Source organism: Setaria viridis, chromosome 5 (assembly GCF_005286985.2).
Source record: "Setaria viridis chromosome 5, Setaria_viridis_v4.0, whole genome shotgun sequence".
Taxonomy (NCBI): domain Eukaryota; kingdom Viridiplantae; phylum Streptophyta; class Magnoliopsida; order Poales; family Poaceae; genus Setaria; species Setaria viridis.
The window spans coordinates 46,448,649-46,465,342 of NC_048267.2; the positions used below are offsets into that span (position 1 = coordinate 46,448,649).

Below are 16,694 nucleotides of genomic sequence, written 5' to 3' on the forward strand. Positions count from 1 at the left end.
TCAAGGTTGACAGACAGACAACCTAGGCTGCTCTCGTTCGCTCTCTTTCTTTCCGCTTCAAACAAAGCTGCAGAAATGAGGTTAAAAAAAACTGCAGAGACTTTTGCCAAATCAAAACCTGGCTTAAGAGCAGCGCTCAATCTGTCTAATGTAACGGTAATTTACTAGTCTGGTTTAAAATATGTTTGGTTGGACACAACCAAGTGTGGCGTGCCATGACAGCCTAATTAGCTTGCTAAAAAAATTTGTGGAAAAATTTGGCATGCCACAGCTTTGGCAAGTCAAAAACTGGGTAGAAAAACATGCCAACATTTTGGTAGGATAATTGTGAGATATGGGCATCTTTCGGTATCAAGCCAAATGGTGGCCTAAGAATTGGTTTGCCATGCCAAAAATTTGGAAGCCTCTAAATATTTGGGTAATGAATTCTAAACCACAAGTGTGGTAAATTAGTCAAGAAACAAATAGATTAGAAGTGGACCGAGGCCTTTTATGTTCACTTTATGTTTTCCACTCGATCTACTTAGTGCAGCAGTGTGTCTATTTTTTATGCCAAAAGGAGCATTCATGTGGAAAGGGTTATTAGTTGTGGTCCCTCACCATCCCATCATCCACGTACACCGGTTGTTGCCCATGTCCATTGCTAGGATTGAGCACTCGAATGATCCATATTTGAACGAGCTCTTTTACGAACACTATCAAGTGGTAGTATAGAAGCGAGCTCTTTTACGAACACTACCAGGTGGTAGTATAGAGTATAGACTATTTTTTTGATATGGGTAAATTTGTAATTAGCCTAACGTAACATATAACATATGTTATTCGGGTTTTTTTTTCCGCGCTCCATTTTCCCGCGCACCGTCTCTCAGCGTTTGACCGCTCGCACGCCGCCGCCGGCGGCTCTTCCTCCCTTTCTAGTCCGCCGCCTCCGGCTTCTCCAGGACGCCGCCGCCGCTGCCGCCTCCTCCTCCTCCTTTTCCATGTCCGGCGATGGCCGCGCGGCGCCCCGGATCCCCCGCCTCCATGTGGCCGCGCCCATCCGCGCTGCTCCTCCTTGGCTTCTAGGCGCCCGACCACAAGCCGCCGGTCACCATTGGCTTCGAGTTTGACTGGAGGAGCAGCGTCTCGGCCAAGGATTGGCCCAGCGTTGCCAAGAAGGGCAAGATCGATGTGAGTATTTCGCCCTCCAGATTCTTACCTTCGTTTTGCTCAAATCGCTACCAATCTGGTCAGGCTGTAGTGTTGGTTAGTGATTCAGTTTGTCGAATTAATCAAATAGATCATGGGTTCCAACTTGGTTGTGACAACAGAAATTGCAGGATTGCTCTGTAAATTTGGGTGCCTGGGTGTGGATTAAGTTGTGGGACAGGAGTAATTTACTAATTCGCATGCTGATAGTTTGTTGATCAATTCTGTGTCATGTTGATGTTTGAGAGCATGGTTTGCACCGTTCAGCTTGGTTGTGATTTTGGTGTGTTTGTAAGTGGGCTGCTAGATTCTACTGGCTTGAGTACTTCAATTGTTGGTATACTGGTGTAGAAAACAACACTAGGTTTAATCTAGGTATGAACACATATTTTGTCATTTCACTACTTGGATCTTTGTAGAGTTGCCACTTTTTGTTGAGCAGCATTTTTTTCAAGTGGTAGTTAATGTTTTCCAACCCTGGTGTTGGGTTCAAGCATGGTGCGGTTGTGCAGTTGGATTTTTTTTTAAATCTGGATATGGAAAGGGCATAACCTTAGTAGCCTACAGGTTACTTATGTGCTTTTCAGTTTCATAAAAGTTATGCAAATGGTTTAAAAATGGAGGTCTGACTGTGCCTGGATGAACAATAAGTACACAATTGACATCTGTATGTTTTAATATCTGATTTGGTGTTTTCTCTTTCTTGTTTTAGTTATGCATGACTTGGTTATGAGTGTCACATCCTTGCAACTGTGTTTTGCCATTTAGAATCATATTCTGATTGAACAGAGGCGAAACCTGCTAATGCTTATCATAAGCATATTTTTTAACTTAAGAATGGGAGAAAAGAAGACTTATGGTTTCTGACTTTGACTTAGTCTCTCAAAAGCCAGGTGTTTTGGGGACTCTGGGTAGCTTATTGTATTTTCACCTCGTTAACATATTATTGGGTCTGCGGATTAAACTGTTAGTGCTACCTAGGAATTGAACACTTACTGATCTTGCTAATAATTGTGTGTCATCTAGTCTTTGCTCCTCAGGTTCGCTGTTAGCTGTGCCAACACTACTTATAGGATCTCATAATCATTTCTTGGAATTGACATATTTGTCTTGTTTTGTGAGAATGGTGCATACAATGCTTTTTGCATGTTGTTTCTTATAGCTAGTACCTCTGTTTATGCATGTGTTGTTGCTTGTATGCTGCAGATGATGGAATTAGAGCTGAAGAAGCTAGAGGAAACCATCAAAAATATACATGAAGAAATGTTTTATCTCCGTGAAAGGTAGTACGTAGTATCGACTCTGACTGGCAACATTGAAACTAACGTTGGCAAAGCATTTCCTATATCACATTGTGGCCATGTCATGTGTCTAGGGAGGAGGAAATGCAGGACCTGAACAGGCGAACAAACTCGAGGATGGCTTGGCTCGGGTTCCTCTCGCTCGGCATCTGCTTATCAGTGGCGGGCTTGCAGCTGTGGCACCTAAAGACTTTATTGGAGAGAAATAAGCTGCTGTAGTTCCCCAATTATTCACGATAGTACATAACACTAGAGCGGAAAAGGTTAATCTATGTTACAGAGCGTGAACCCATGTAAGAAACGATGTTTGCCGTACTTGAGAAATGTGCTTCACTGTGCTTTAGTCTGTTCAGTCGAAATTCAAAAAAAAAGTTGTAAGAAAAACTCAAATGCGTTCCTGTCTATAATTCATGTTGTAATTTTGGGGGGCACCATTTCCGTTCTTTGCCATGCCAGATAATTGCTGTGATCGTCATAATTTTGCCATCGTTATAGTTAAATGCACCCGCCCTGGACCTAATGAATTGACGGCACATGTGATGGCTGCTTATAGTATGCAGCATGGCTAACAGGCTAGCAAGTAGCAACGGCCAACGGGAGCCTTGCTCAGCGAGGCGCCTTCCAGCAGCGGCATCTAGTCCAAAACTGCATCAAATTGGTTTGTCGTTCATGACCTGACAACTATGATATGCTAAGGTTGCAAGAAAGTTTGAGACTGCAGTGCCGTAAGATGACCAGATCATCCAAGAAACTGGATCAAAGAACCAGCTTCTACATGGTATAAACTCAGATCATACAGCAAAACTTTGTAATCCAACAATATTTCTCTTTATAAAGTTCACAGTAACTTGTTTTGACACTTACAGAAAATGCACGAGGAATCACTTTCCAAAGGCAGCGAAGCAATTCTCATCAACAAATTAAAGATCTTGAAACAGAAAATAGCAGGAAACTTTCTGATCTATAGAACCCCACATGGCCACATCCACCTATATGCTGCAGAACTATGGTCTAATAGCTCTCAAGATTTTTCATAATTTTAGCTGAAGCAGAGCAAAACCTAAAGAAAAAGAGGTAATGCTGCAGTACAAACAAGGTTTCTGTTTTCTTTAACAGAAATAGCATCGAAGTAAAACAGCAAGAAAATTTCACCGTCTCAGTGGAGCTTTCTCGAGGCACCTAATTTTGTACATTCATCAATGTCAGATATTGATGAAGGTCGCCCTGAAAATGCATTTATCTTACTCATGAACAGGTTCCGAATAGTACACACAAAATGATAGTTGAACTGCGACACAAAATACAAACTCCTCGTAGAAACTTAGTAACTAGCATTAGAGGCTTGATTTCTGTAACTGCTCCAAGGAACTGGACAATATTTGGATGTCTCAGCTTTATTAGTTGACTTCATGCTTAAAATCTTGGCTGCAGATTAAGCAAAAGTTTTATAAGAAAATATTAGATAAAAACACATACACAAACATGTGTCCTACAACTAGAACACCTACAGTTACATATTCAACCAAAATTAGTTTGACACAATTCATATTAAATTCATGTAATCAAATCGGTTGGAGTACTCAGGGAGGTTAACAGTTATTCTGATAGTTTACTTACATCACCAGCCTGTCATCAGATAGGGATGGAAGAATGCGCTTGTCAGCAATAGGTGTTCCTCGCCAATTTGCTTTCAGAATTTCACCAAAAGAGCCCTGTTGTAGGTAGCAGGTTTGATGAACTTAAGATTAACATTTAACCCAAATACAAAACAAACTAAAAGTGAAGTACCATACATCAGTAAACTATGATGATGCTTTATCAAATAACTGCATTGAGTAAGAGATGTTTGAAGACTTGAACCTTTCCGATGACAACTGCTTTTGTGCACCCAAATTTACAGAGCAATCCTGCAATTTTTGTTGTCACAACCAAGTTGGAACCCAAATTCGTGGCCGTCGCTAATGCCGATGCGGGGAGTCGTCGCCGCCGCCGGCGCCGATGCGGGATGAAGACGGGGCGCGAAGTCTCCGGCGGCTCGGATGGATCTCGCGCTTGCGTGGACGAGGCCACCGTCGCCCCCTGCCGCCTGCCGTGGAGCCGCCGCCGCCGCCCCAGTGCGTGTGCGAGCGATTGGAAATGAGGAGACGAGGAGTAAATGGAAAGAAGATAAGGATAATTAAGAAAGATTCGATATATTTCAACAATACTATTTTTACATATTTCAATCACACCCTTGTACTACCCGTACTACTCATGCATACTACCTATACTACAACTTAAGGTTTTAATAGTATACTGTTGGATCCTTACATACGAATCCTTTTCTAATAGTAGTAAAAGGTAGTATTATGTATCGTAGAATACCTCTGAGCGACGAGGCTATCAACAAAACGTCAAAACAAGAGATTGGACGGAGACTTGGTTGTGGTAACGCTTGATTCATTCTAGAGTTGCATAGACTTTGTTAGATTTCAAATTCATAATCTGTAGTGGACGATCCGGATTTAACTCTAAAACCTTTAAGAGATTCACGAGGATCTAGAATAAATCTAAACCACTAGGATTTGTGTGAACCTGTATGTTATCATAGGTTTTCTTTTCTTATTCCAACAAGAAGTGCCCATTCAGACCCCACTCCCACTGTCGGCATACAATACACCGTACCTCTATCTTCTTAAGGGGTGTTTGGATACGAGGTGCTAAACTTTTAGGAGTGTCACATCGGAAGTTTGGATGCTAATTGGAAGGACTAAACATGAGCTAATTATAAAACTAATTGAAGAGCCCCTGTACTAATTCGCGAGACGAATCTATTGAGCCTAATTAATCCATGATCAGCACATGTTTACTGTAGCAGCACATTGTCAAATCATGGACTAATTAGACTCAATAGATTCGTCTCGCGAATTAGACTCCATCTGTGTAATGGATTTTTGTAAATAATCTATGTTCAATACTCCTAATTAGTATCCAAATATCCGATGTAACGGGTACTAAAATTTATAAGAGCTGTATCCAAACACTCTCTTAGTTAAGGTTAGCACATAATAAGCTGCACGAAGAATGCAAAGGTCATAAGCTCAAACATGTGCGCGAAGCGACAATTCAATGCACAAAAATATTAGTGTTTAATAACTGCTGTCCTGATACAGAGACCGCATAGCGCAGTGGATTAGCGCGTCTGACTTCGGATCAGAAGGTCGTGGGTTCGACTCCCACTGTGGTCGATTTTTTTGTTTTGTTTTATTTTGTTTGCGGTTCATTTCTTTTCTTCTGACGCGCTCGCTCTGCTTTGATCGAAATTTCCCCGCTAGCAAGCACTCCGGCCGATGCCATGCGATGCCATTTTGGCTCCGTACGCGCTCGCTCTCCTCCACTCAATTGATGGCGGCGCCGGCGCGAGCTCGATTGGTGCGCGGCGTCGCGTCTCGCCTCGGTGGCGGCCGTCGCCTCCTTCCCCGCTCTGCCGCCTCCAAGCCCCAGGTGAACTGAGCTGTCGAGCTAGCTAGGGTTTCTACGAATTCCCCCCATTCCACCCGCGATGCGATTCAGTTTTTTTTTTCAGACTGCATTGCAGTGTGTATGCACTAGACAGGCACACCTACTGAGTAATTGGATTTTCACAGGCCACCAGCCTCAAGGACGACAGCTGCACTGCCTTCCTACATTGGCTGCAGAGGAAGGCAGGTACTCAGATTTCATCGGTACTAGATGTCGCTACTTCGACCTTTGGAAGGTCAGGCCTTCCTCTACAACTTGCCCTTTTCTTCTATTCTTCTCCTGCTCATTACCTAGCCTTGGTATTTGAGTCCGACCTCCTCTTTTCAGGTCGTTATTTGCATTGGAGCCCATACAAGAGGGGGACTGTATATTGGAAGTACCTTATGGTGTTGTAAGTTCCTTAACAGTTCCACTATCCTAAGGATATCTTGCTATGCTAGAACCTCTTTTTTGAATAACTCTTTTTTTTTTCCTCACACTATGCAGCAACTTACTCAAGATAAACTTCCCCAAGAAGTTTGTATGCTACTCGATAACCTTGTTGGAGATACAGCAAAGATTGCTGTGCTCCTCATACTGGAGCAACACCTGGGACATGTATTTCCGATGCATTATTTTTTTTTACATAAATGGAAATTGCAAAGGAAAACGTACCATCTTATGCTCCTTTATCCTTCTAGGCATCAGGATGGGAGCCATATATCAAATCTCTTCCATGCAAGGATCAGATGCATAACATGGTATGTGTATGCTTTACAAATTCTGCGCACTGCTATTGTAAAGGTTTTACTACATTTTGAGGGAGAAAAATGATATTCTAGGTTGCACTGTGTAACTATTGACATTGTAATAAGTGTGCTCGGACTAATTTTACTCTATGTTTTCTTGTTGATTTGTAAAACTATAGGTCCTGCTGACTTTTTTATAACACTATTAGAGGCTAACTTGAATACATAAAGTGTACATGGAAAGAATAAATACTTCCTATTATACACATATACTTCCTATTATACACATATACTTCCTATTATACACATATACTTCCTAATACTTACGGTTCAGATCCTTGTTAGGTTTTGGGACAATATAGTGACAGTTTTATTGTTACATATACTATTTGTGTTTCTTGTTTGTTCCAGATGTTCTGGGATCTGAATGAGCTTCATATGGTCCGAAATAGCGCAGTTTATAATGAAGCCATTGAACAAAGGGAACTGGTTAAGAAGGAATTTTCAGCAGTGAAGCCAGTTCATACTCTCTCTCCCTCTCTCCCTCTCTCTCTCTCTCAACACACACACAAGGTTCTTGAATGTTTGACTTTTCTATATGCAAGGTCCTTGAATGTTTCCCGCATTTGTTTGGAGAAGTAAAATTGGAGGATTTTATGCATGCTTGTGCATTGGGTATGTCATCAGATGTCACCTGATTCTTTTCTTTTTGTTGCTTACTGCATGCACTTTGATTCTATTCCTTAATCATTCAGCATTATATTAATAGATGTTGTTTTGGCATCTCAACATGTTCAATACTAGGCGCTAGTTTCTCACTGCACTGAAACATACATAATTGGTTATCTGTGTCAGAAGTCAGAATGGTGAGATAACCATTCTGATTGTATAGTTAAAATAACTCCTTTCTCTTATGTTCATTCTCCCCCGCACGACGGGTACTTGTGTCTGGATCTTCTTCTTGTGTATAACTTGGTCCTTTTCTTATGTGCTTTATACAGTAGGAGTGCTTTATCTCATTTTTGAAAGTGGGTACACTCTGTGATTGAAAATGTGATTTTTCATGCCACATGCAGTTTCATCTCGAGCTTGGCTGACTTCCAGAGGTGTGTCACTGGTATAATTTTTTTCTCATTTACTACAGTATTGTATTTGTAGCTTGAATGGATTGCATGCATTGTTCATCTACACATTTCACCAACCTGAAAATATCATATAGATTCCATTTGCAGATTTTCTTAACCATGATGGTCGTTCTAATTCTATATTACTATACGACGAGCAGAAAGATGTTTCTGAGGTACTCACATTTGGTTCATCGGCTAATTGTGTGTGTTTGTGATTATGAAGGCTTTTTTACATTCTGGGATATGGTTATAACATTATAAATTATTATTGTTCTGTTACATACAGGTCATTGCTGACAGGAACTATGCTGTCGGTGAACAGGTAATTCTTCTTTCCTTGTTACATTTTCTTTTTCCCTATTTAGTTGCCAATTCAGGAGATGGATCTGTGCGCAGAATGTCTCTGGGAATGGAGGCAACCATCTTGTTTGATCGGGTGTTTAGGTTCTGAGAACTTTGAATCGTTTATCATATTTGCAGGTTATGATAAGATATGGAAAATACTCTAATGCTGTACTAGCACTTAACTTTGGATTCACACTTTCCAGGAATATATATGACCAGGTGAATCTTCGGAGAAGGCTTATTTTAAATTTGTGTTTATAAAAAAGTAGAGAAACTTGTGTATCTGAAACTGGCTTCAGTGACAAATGGACCCTACATTGAAGAACAACTCCCTATGTTTTAAATAAATGTCTTATTTTCTCATTGACCAATAAATCATGTGTTTGTCAATGCATATTGATTCTTCAGACATGCAGGCACAAACTTGGGTAGATATGGAAGACCAAGACTCGTTTTCTAGGGAGAAGCTTGCCACATGGTTAAGGCATCATCATGGTCCGAAATCTGAAGACATGTTCAGTTGCAACTATACTAAAGCTTCTTTTGTTATAAAGTATGTGGTTGGGTATTTATCCACAACTGATTGGGTTTTGTCCTTAAATTATCTGCTCAATTCTATTAGCAACATTTAATAAAGGTAATACCAAAAATTGTTTAATTATTTATGTAAAAGTAATCTAAGAACTGGCTACAGGGTTATACTTTTCTGATAGCACAAAAATGATAGAAGTTTAATCTAGTGCTTGTACCATATTCTACAATAAGCAACCTAACTAGTTTTACAAAATTGACTTAAGTTCCTGTACTAGTGAATGAAATGCATGATGATCCTCAGCTACATTTTCACCTTCTCTTGGAAGAAAGAGACAAGAGTTTAAGGTTGACTGAACTTTTAAAAGTTACCACCTTAGATATGTCTCCTGGAGAATCTGTGCCAGCATTTTTTTCCTAACTATTTCAAAACTGATTCGCTCTGGAACACAATATTTTGAATATCTATAACTATTTTAAAATACGAAGAACATTGTGCTTGCTGTGTTTATAATACGAAGAATGGAAACAGGGAGGTCAAATTCTGTGGAGGCAAAGGGGTGGGAGTTCCCCAGATCTTGCGTGCATTTTTCCGGGTTTTCTATGCCACATCACTTGAAGGTGCTATTCTGTTGCCATAACTTATACTCAATTCACTTTAGTTTCTTCTTTCTAACAATTTCCCTTCAGAGTTCCTAATTACTACTCAATGAGACAATGACATGATAGTAACCTCTTCAGAACTAGAAGAAATGTCCACAGAGGCTGCTAGAGATGATGGTCGACTTGCCAGACGTCCTCTGGAAAATAGAGAGAGAGAAATCCATGCTCACCGCATGTTGCTCCTGCACCTGGACGAAGAGATTCAGGGCTATTTTACAGCTATTGAGGTGAGGATACATATAGTAATTGAGGTGTTTGGAAGAGGATTACATTGATCATTCAGTCTAGTATTTAAACAAGTAAAGCTACTGAGCTAGGCATTTTCCTGCAACTATCTAACGAACCAACTAGCACCAAGTGAGCTATAAGCAAGGGTAGTTTTGAGAGAGCAGGTTATGCCGTTACATGTAGTTATAGAGAAATGTTTTCCAACACCCAAAGATAACTGAAGAATTCAGAATGATGTTGCAGCTTTTGCATTTTGTCAGGCCTTTTTTGCATGACATGTATGGGGATGCTCGCAATATTTATCCAAAAATAGCAACTGGTGTCTGCTGCACATAAGGTTCCACTATCCACCTGTAACACATTGCAAGGACATGCAGGAATGCAGTTGGACCTTTTTTTTCTATTAATGCAATGATACGCAGCTCTCTTGCGTGTTTGAAAAAAAAGGAATGCAGTCGGTAGATTTTTGCCAAATACACAACTTAGCATGTATTTCCAAGTATAACATAGTAATTTAAAGGTCTCATGAGGTCATCATGAAAAATAAAATGGGACTGCTCTTATGAAAATCTAACTTGTTCAAAGCCACAATTGAACCATTTTAATCTCACATAATTGTTTCAGATTCACATGTAGTTAATCATTGAGTATTTTGAAACACACCACTTCGTTGTTAGTAGGGGCCCAAGTGGCCCAATTGTTGCGTTATGTTTGTAGTTTGGTCTCTGTACTTAAATGTTTGAAGTGACTTGTACATGCAGATAGTGTTGCTTGACCTAAACATATCACTGAGGGTGGTTCTAGGCATTTGCTATTGCTTGCATATTTAATGTCTAGATATAACACATATGGTTAAATCTTCTACTTGAATTAAGATGAGTTTGTAACAGTGTGAGGTGGTATGCATGTGGACCCGCTTAGTAATCTGGTTCTGGTTTTTGTTTTCTTTTCAGCACCTTGGAATTGCTAGTGACCCTGAATCTAGGAGCGTGCATCCCTTCAGAAAAGAGATGGCCAAAGATCTACTCGTTGGCGAGCTCCGTGTTTTGCGAAGTGCTCGTGCATGGGTTGCGACCTATTGTGAGACTTTAAGCACTTCATAGTGCTTCATCCACAGGGCAATGCCTCTTTGACAGGTGCAGGAAGGGAACTCGTGTATGAGCTTCCTTGTGCCTCTGTTCTGTTGTGTTCCCCTTTCCTTTAACCTCTCACCATCTTTGCTATTTTTAGCTGCTGTTGCGTATCTGCAATGAAAGGAATTGGCTATCAGCCTCACAATGACCTCCCGCTCCTCCTTTCTTGCTCCATTTGTCTCCAGCCTCTCTTCTCTTGCATGGTAATTATCATGTCAAGAAAAGATTAATGCCTCTAGATTGGATTTCAGACAAGGTGAAGGAGGAGGAAGAGACAGGATGCTGCAGCGGGCGGCGAGCAACGCGTATTCATGGTGGTGGGCAAGCCACATCCGCACCAAACAGTCAAAATGGCTTGACAACCACCTCCAAGGTAATCATATATTGTTTTCATCTTTTGTGTTACACTTATACGCTTAGTTCAAATCTTTTTACACAAGTTTCATGTTAAGGAATCAGTTCGATCTGGTGGATTCTTCAACTATGATTCATAAATTATACGCAGCTTCCCATCTGTGTGATTCTTGCTTTTGTGTTACAAACATTGCCATTTCAGAATGGTATGGAGAACATTGCCAAATTAGTATGCATCCATACTTTTCTGGGCAAATCTGTATCCATGGAGCCAAATTGCATCTCCTATTTATGCCATTCATTCCTTGCATGTTGTTGTGTTATAAGTCTATAAGCAGATTTGAGGGCTGGCTGATTATTTGAGTGGCCTAACACTAAGAGGGCTTGTTTGAAGATGATGAGCCCGATGCAGTGCACCTGAGTTCCACTTCCTGAAATTCTCCTGTTTTGCCCCACAGAACCAGATATGAAATATTTTAAATTTATCAGTATTCGTCTAGAGAATCAGAGTACCAACTTTAATCTCTGTATATTTATATGTATATTTATGTGCATAACAGCAAGTATCGGTACTTATTTGCAGATATGGAGCACAGGGTTAAGTGCATGCTCTTGCTCCTTGGGGAGGAGGCTGATTCCTTTTCAAAGAGGGCAGAGATGTACTACAAGAGGCGACCTGAGGTGATCACTCAGGTGGAAGAAGTATATCGGGCATACAGGGCTCTGGCTGACCGGTATGATATCATGTCAGGGGAGCTGCACAAAGCAAACCACACCATTGCCACTGCCTTCCCTGACCAGGTCCAGTATGCAATGCTGGAAGAGGAAGATGATAACATCCCAAAGGCATTCACCCCAGTTGATCCACGCAAAATCCACAAGTCAACTGTTGATGGATTGATGAAGAAGAAAAAAGGAGAACATCCTGGATCAACAGGTGGAGGAGCAAAGAATAGTACCTCAGCTCCAATCAATAAGGAGAATGCAGGGGAAGAAATCAGCAGGCTACAGAAAGCTATACTTGTCATGCAGACTGAGAAAGAATTTATCAAAAGCTCCTACGAGAGCGGCATTGCAAAGTACTGGGATCTTGAGAAGGAAATCAACGACATGCAGGAACAGGTTTGCCACTTCCAAGATAAGTTTGATGAAAGTGTGGTGATTGAGGATGATGAAGCCAGAGCCTTGATGACAGCAACCGCACTCAAGTCCTGTGAAGACACTATTATGAAACTGCAAGAACAGCGTAAGGCCTCTGCAGGGCAAGCAATGGGAGAGTCGGAAAGAGTCAAGGTTTTCAGAGAGAAGCTCAAGGCTATAATGAACAAACATGGCAAATCTCTACCGGATCCTCTGGATTTTTCTGACAAAAACACACGGAAGAACCACGGTGCAGAGATGGAGGATGCATACCATGCCAAACAAGGTGGTATAGAAATGCAGGCTGTGATTGACAAGATCAAGGAACACTTTGAGAGGGACTGCAACATCTCCATGGCAGAAGTTACGGAGAGAATTGATGAGCTTGTCAACAAAGTTGTTGACTTGGAGCTTATGGTTTCATCACAAACCTCCCAGATAGATCGACTCTGTCGGGAAAACAGTGAGCTGGAGAATTCCCTGCAGAACTTGGACGATGAGAATACAGTGCTGGCCAGTGGATCAAGTGAACTGACTGAGAAGCTCAGGCAAGTAGAAGAGGAGCTTACCAGAGTTCAGGCTCTTGAAAGCTCCTTCCACAAGGATGAGAGCACAATCCGTTCCAACTTCGTAGAAGCAATAAGCAGATTCAGTGATATATCCGAGTTGTTGCTATCGCCAGTTTGTGAGCACCACACTGGTTCTGTTTCTGCACAAACGTCCCATGAAGCTCCAGTAGTTGAATCGACAGAGCCATCATCAAATGAGTACTGTGACATGAAGGAGGTGGGGCTTCAGATTGCTGAACCCCATGCTGACAACGCTGGGCCAGCATCTGGTGTTGTTCAGCCAGACGATCCTGATGATGTACTTGTGGCAGGCACTGATGATTCTTCCGGTAGCACTAAAAGTAGCGAACAACAACTAGATGCTGTACAGGACAAGAGTTCACGTGAGAGGGGTTCATTGGTACGGCTTCGTCACATTTCTTCGGACAACCTTGGAGGTTATGATGAACAGGAAGAGATGAGCAAGGTGGGTTCATCTTCAGCTGATGGCATTACTGACATGATGAAGCTGCAGGAGAGGCTCTCAGATAGCCTAGAAGATAAGGAGAAGGCCCTCTTAGGTGAGTACACTTCACTCCTTGAGGAGTATAAGGGCGCGAAGCGAAGGCTCGTGGAAATGGAGAAAAAGAATCAGGAATGCCTGAATGAGATCCGGTCACTCCGTGAAGAGATTGCGAGCTCTGCAGGGGAAGGAGGCAGCGAGGGTTCATGCAAGAGGAGCTCTAGTAGCTGCTCTCGCCGGGGTCACAGGAGGACCCCGAGCTACTCGTCTGTCCATCAGAGGAGACCGAGCGTTTCTTCCATCTCAAGGCTGATAAGGATGGGCTCGACCATCCAAGAAAGCGGTGAGCCAGCAGGTGCTGAGCAGCAAGGGGGAATTAACCTGGAGGACCTGAGGCTGCCGGCCGTTGCCGAGGCGGAGAATGCGTCTCCTCTGGAGGAGAGGTTCAGGAGGGACATCGACACGCTCTTGGATGAGAACCTCGAGTTCTGGATGAAGTTCAGCTCGTCGTTGCAGCGGGTGCAGGAGTTCCAGAGCAAGCACGAGGGCCTGCAGCTGAAGCTGTTGAACAACAAGGAGGAGGGCAAGCAGGACGGGGCGACGGAGAAGCAGCTGAGGGCGTTGAAGACGGAGCTGCAGGTGTGGTCGGAGCAGAACGCGATGTTGCGAGGGGAGCTGCAGTGCAGGTTCACGTCACTGTGCGACATCCAGGAGGAGATCACGGCAGCGCTGGACATGGAGGCAGACCAGTTCACATCCTACCAGGCCGCCAAGTTCCAGGGGGAGGTCCTCAACATGCAGCAGGAGAACAACAGGGTGTCGGACGAGCTACAGGCCGGGCTGGACCACGTCAAGGGACTCCAGGCGGAGGTGGAGCAGGCGCTGGGGAAGCTGCACATCAGGAGCGTCAGCCTGCCGGCGCAGATGGCCGGGGCCGACGACTCCGACCCCGGTGGCTCCGGCGCCGGCTCCGGCTCCGGCTCCGGCTCCGCCCATGGCGGCAGTGGTGGCAACCTCCTCGGGCGCCCCCCGTCCAACAAGTCCAAGGTGCCGCTGCAGTCCTTCCTCTTCCCGGCCAAGAACAAGAAGACGTCTCTGCTGGCCCGCGTCACGCCGGTGCTCCAGAAGCCGCAGGCGGAGATGAAGTTTCTGGCCAAGTTGCCAAGGTAGCAAGCATGCCCCACAGCTTTGGTCTTTGGTGGTCAGTTGCCAACCAATGTAATTTCCTCTACGTTCGAGGTCAACGGATCCATTCATGTGCATGCCCGCGTTGTCGTGTGTGAAATCTACTTATAACTGGAATAAAATACAATCTGCCTAGTGTGAAATTTAGCAGCAGAGATTCTGTGATTTATTTATGTCTCTCCTCGTCCGAATTACTATTCGTTTTGATTTTTCTAGATACATCACTTTTATAGATATAAGTATATGCTTAGGTGCATGCTAAAAGGGTGTGTATATTTAGAAAAGTTGAAATGAATAGTAATTTGGGATGGAGGGAGTAGTAAAATATAAAGTGGTTCATTACATTTTGGGAAAATCAACATCACCTGCACGTCGCATGATTCAGCTTACACTATTTTCGGGAGGTGAAACACAGCCACCCTTATTTCTTGTTTGGGGGCCGACGACAAAGAAGTAGAGCCCAGAGTCCAGAGTGGATGGCGACTACTCCACCCACGAGATTCTCATATTCCACCGTTACCTGATTCGGAAACCGACGGATACTCTCAACCAAGTAACCAGCAACCAGCTCTCCCACAGTCGGAATCACAGAGAACGAATAAACATCATAGCTGAAGATGAGATGGTAGCAGCAGCAGCAACCTGTCCTTCCACAGCCTATGCAGGCCGATGGTAGCTGGAAGCGACGCTGCTGAAAACATTGCCAGCACCTGATGGGTTGCCTGGGGCACTTGGTGGTGGCAGCTTCCAGAAGAGGAAAACCAAGATAGATGGATGCAAGTTCAACATCAGCAGCCCAACTGCAATGCAACTAACTGGTGAGCAGACATGGGTAACGGTAAACACAGATGAAGCAATCCGTTGTCTGCAACATCTCAATCAAGTGCTGTGCTGGGTCGGGTCAGGACTGGAGATTACATCAACGGGATACTTACTTCCTACTGGATGCATTACATTACATTACAGATCGATCAATCACAGGATTGATTCAATTGAATGTTCAGCTTCGCCTCCCACACTACTGATCCATTCGATGGCCACTACAAAGAGATTACCTACCTACTGATGCCTGACCTCGGAGGAGGAAGAGAGGAAGGAGGCAGGAAAAAAAAAAGAGCAGGTGGAGTGGAGGATCTATATTTCCATCTGCAACTCAAGACACTGCCGCCTCCCCTTCCTCCCCTTGGAATGGATGGATGGAATCATGGATCACGAGGCGTAGATGACGCCCGACGACATCGCCATGAGGAGGACGGCGGCCCTCTCCTCCTCGCTCATGCACTTCTTGCGGCGCATCTGACGGCGCTGCTTGAGCATCACCTCCTTGCCGAACCCCACCACGCGGAGCTCCACGGTGACTTGCCGATCCTTCTTCTTCTTCTTGTCCTTCTTGTTGGTGGTGGTGCTGCTGGCGGCGGCGGCAGGCTTCTTCGGCTGCAGCTGCTGATCCTCCTGCGAATCGGCAGCGGGCTTCTTCTTCTGCTGCGGCTGCTGATCCTCCTGCGAATCGGCGGCGGGCTTCTTCTTCGGCTGCGGCTGCTGGTCATCCTGCTGCGGATCGGCGGCGGCCTTCTTACTCGGCTGCTGATCATGCTGTTGGGCGGCGTCGAGGCTGAGCGCCTGTCTCCTCCTCTTGCGGTAGCGGATGCCGCAGGCGTTGCAGAGGGACTGCAGAGAAAAGAAAAGGATGGGATCAGCCGCCTAATCTAATGGAAAGCCCTAATACTAACAACAAGAAGCAAATGAACAAAGTGATTGGTGATGGATCCAGGGCAGGGCAGAGCGCACCTTTGGTCCCTCGGGTCCTCCGCGCCAGAGCGGAGTCTTGGTGGTGTGGCAGTCGGCGCAGGCCTTGGGCTCGCCGGAGGCGGTGGCCTCGTCGGGGGAAGTATTGGGATCCGTCTCCACCTCCACCTCCACCTCCATCTCCAACCCCATGGACTAAGATGGAATGGAATGGAATACGATACGATCGGATCGATCGCTAATCCAATCCTCGAACAAGATGATGATCCTCCTTGTAGGCCGAGCAAGGAGCAAGGAGCAGGGAGCCGGGGGCAGCGAGGGGGGAGGGAAATGGGCGGGCGGGGAGAGCAAGGGTTTTAGCTCGCTCTCGCGAGTTAGCGGGCGGTGATGGTTTGTCGGGGTCAGCAGGAGGATAATGAATGCCTTTGCTTTGGGGGGTGGCGGCAGCCGGCA

The 16,694-nt window shown here is 44.2% G+C and overlaps 4 protein-coding genes, 1 long non-coding RNA gene and 1 other non-coding gene across 8 annotated transcripts; 4 read left to right on the forward strand and 2 right to left on the reverse strand.

Moving 5' to 3' along the window:
* The first annotated feature begins 75 nt into the window (after positions 1-75).
* LOC117856610 (transmembrane emp24 domain-containing protein p24delta9) lies at positions 76-3,472 on the forward strand. The gene is made up of 4 exons (XM_034738941.2): positions 76-156; positions 1,066-1,170; positions 2,395-2,471; positions 2,564-3,472. The coding sequence occupies exons 1-4, from the start codon at positions 76-78 to the stop codon at positions 2,706-2,708; spliced, it is 408 nt and encodes a 135-aa protein (XP_034594832.1). The 3' UTR covers positions 2,709-3,472.
* A 78-nt stretch (positions 3,473-3,550) lies between these two features.
* LOC117858958 (uncharacterized) lies at positions 3,551-4,442 on the reverse strand. The gene is made up of 2 exons (XR_011898403.1): positions 4,107-4,442; positions 3,551-3,914 (listed from the first exon to the last, which is right to left on the reverse strand). It is a non-coding gene; the product is annotated as an uncharacterized lncRNA (long non-coding RNA).
* A 1,200-nt stretch (positions 4,443-5,642) lies between these two features.
* On the forward strand, positions 5,643-5,716 carry TRNAR-UCG (transfer RNA arginine (anticodon UCG)). Its single transcript has one exon. It is a non-coding gene; the product is annotated as a tRNA-Arg (tRNA).
* Positions 5,699-10,893, forward strand: LOC117855052 (fructose-bisphosphate aldolase-lysine N-methyltransferase, chloroplastic). Of its 3 annotated transcripts, XM_034737330.2 has the most exons (16): positions 5,699-5,972; positions 6,116-6,225; positions 6,318-6,381; positions 6,477-6,587; positions 6,671-6,730; positions 7,130-7,237; positions 7,324-7,393; positions 7,795-7,835; positions 7,938-8,018; positions 8,132-8,167; positions 8,326-8,409; positions 8,607-8,743; positions 9,254-9,342; positions 9,463-9,611; positions 10,566-10,748; positions 10,843-10,893. In XM_034737330.2, the coding sequence occupies exons 1-15, from the start codon at positions 5,829-5,831 to the stop codon at positions 10,713-10,715; spliced, it is 1,434 nt and encodes a 477-aa protein (XP_034593221.1). In that variant the 5' UTR covers positions 5,699-5,828; the 3' UTR covers positions 10,716-10,748; positions 10,843-10,893. The 3 variants fall into 3 exon arrangements, with proteins under 3 accessions (XP_034593221.1, XP_034593222.1, XP_034593220.1); XM_034737331.2 differs by having other exon boundaries at positions 5,700-5,972; positions 7,795-7,824; positions 7,951-8,018; positions 10,566-10,893; XM_034737329.2 differs by having other exon boundaries at positions 5,701-5,972; positions 10,566-10,893.
* Positions 10,894-10,982: 89 nt separating this feature from the next.
* LOC117855049 (protein NETWORKED 2A) lies at positions 10,983-14,664 on the forward strand. The gene is made up of 2 exons (XM_034737325.2): positions 10,983-11,118; positions 11,683-14,664. The coding sequence occupies exons 1-2, from the start codon at positions 11,025-11,027 to the stop codon at positions 14,478-14,480; spliced, it is 2,892 nt and encodes a 963-aa protein (XP_034593216.1). The 5' UTR covers positions 10,983-11,024; the 3' UTR covers positions 14,481-14,664.
* A 664-nt stretch (positions 14,665-15,328) lies between these two features.
* On the reverse strand, positions 15,329-16,667 carry LOC117855054 (uncharacterized). The gene is made up of 2 exons (XM_034737332.2): positions 16,284-16,667; positions 15,329-16,163 (listed from the first exon to the last, which is right to left on the reverse strand). The coding sequence occupies exons 1-2, from the start codon at positions 16,431-16,433 to the stop codon at positions 15,705-15,707; spliced, it is 609 nt and encodes a 202-aa protein (XP_034593223.1). The 5' UTR covers positions 16,434-16,667; the 3' UTR covers positions 15,329-15,704.
* Positions 16,668-16,694: the final 27 nt, after the last annotated feature.

Bases quoted from the DNA above. Each gene is read 5' to 3' on its own strand.
- LOC117856610 (XM_034738941.2), top strand. From the start codon at position 76: ATGAGGTTAAAAAAAACTGCAGAGACTTTTGCCAAATCAAAACCTGGC. The intron at 1,171-2,394 runs GTGAGTATTTCG...TGTATGCTGCAG, and splicing joins CCAAGAAGGGCAAGATCGAT to ATGATGGAATTAGAGCTGAA. The intron at 2,472-2,563 runs GTAGTACGTAGT...TCATGTGTCTAG, and splicing joins ATGTTTTATCTCCGTGAAAG to GGAGGAGGAAATGCAGGACC.
- LOC117855052 (XM_034737330.2), top strand. From the start codon at position 5,829: ATGCCATTTTGGCTCCGTACGCGCTCGCTCTCCTCCACTCAATTGATG. The intron at 8,168-8,325 runs GTAATTCTTCTT...TCATATTTGCAG, and splicing joins ACTATGCTGTCGGTGAACAG to GTTATGATAAGATATGGAAA. The intron at 9,343-9,462 runs GTGCTATTCTGT...TAACCTCTTCAG, and splicing joins CTATGCCACATCACTTGAAG to AACTAGAAGAAATGTCCACA.
- LOC117855049 (XM_034737325.2), top strand. From the start codon at position 11,025: ATGCTGCAGCGGGCGGCGAGCAACGCGTATTCATGGTGGTGGGCAAGC. The intron at 11,119-11,682 runs GTAATCATATAT...ACTTATTTGCAG, and splicing joins GCTTGACAACCACCTCCAAG to ATATGGAGCACAGGGTTAAG.
- LOC117855054 (XM_034737332.2), bottom strand. From the start codon at position 16,433: ATGGGGTTGGAGATGGAGGTGGAGGTGGAGGTGGAGACGGATCCCAAT. The intron at 16,164-16,283 runs GTGCGCTCTGCC...TTTTCTCTGCAG, and splicing joins GAGGACCCGAGGGACCAAAG to TCCCTCTGCAACGCCTGCGG.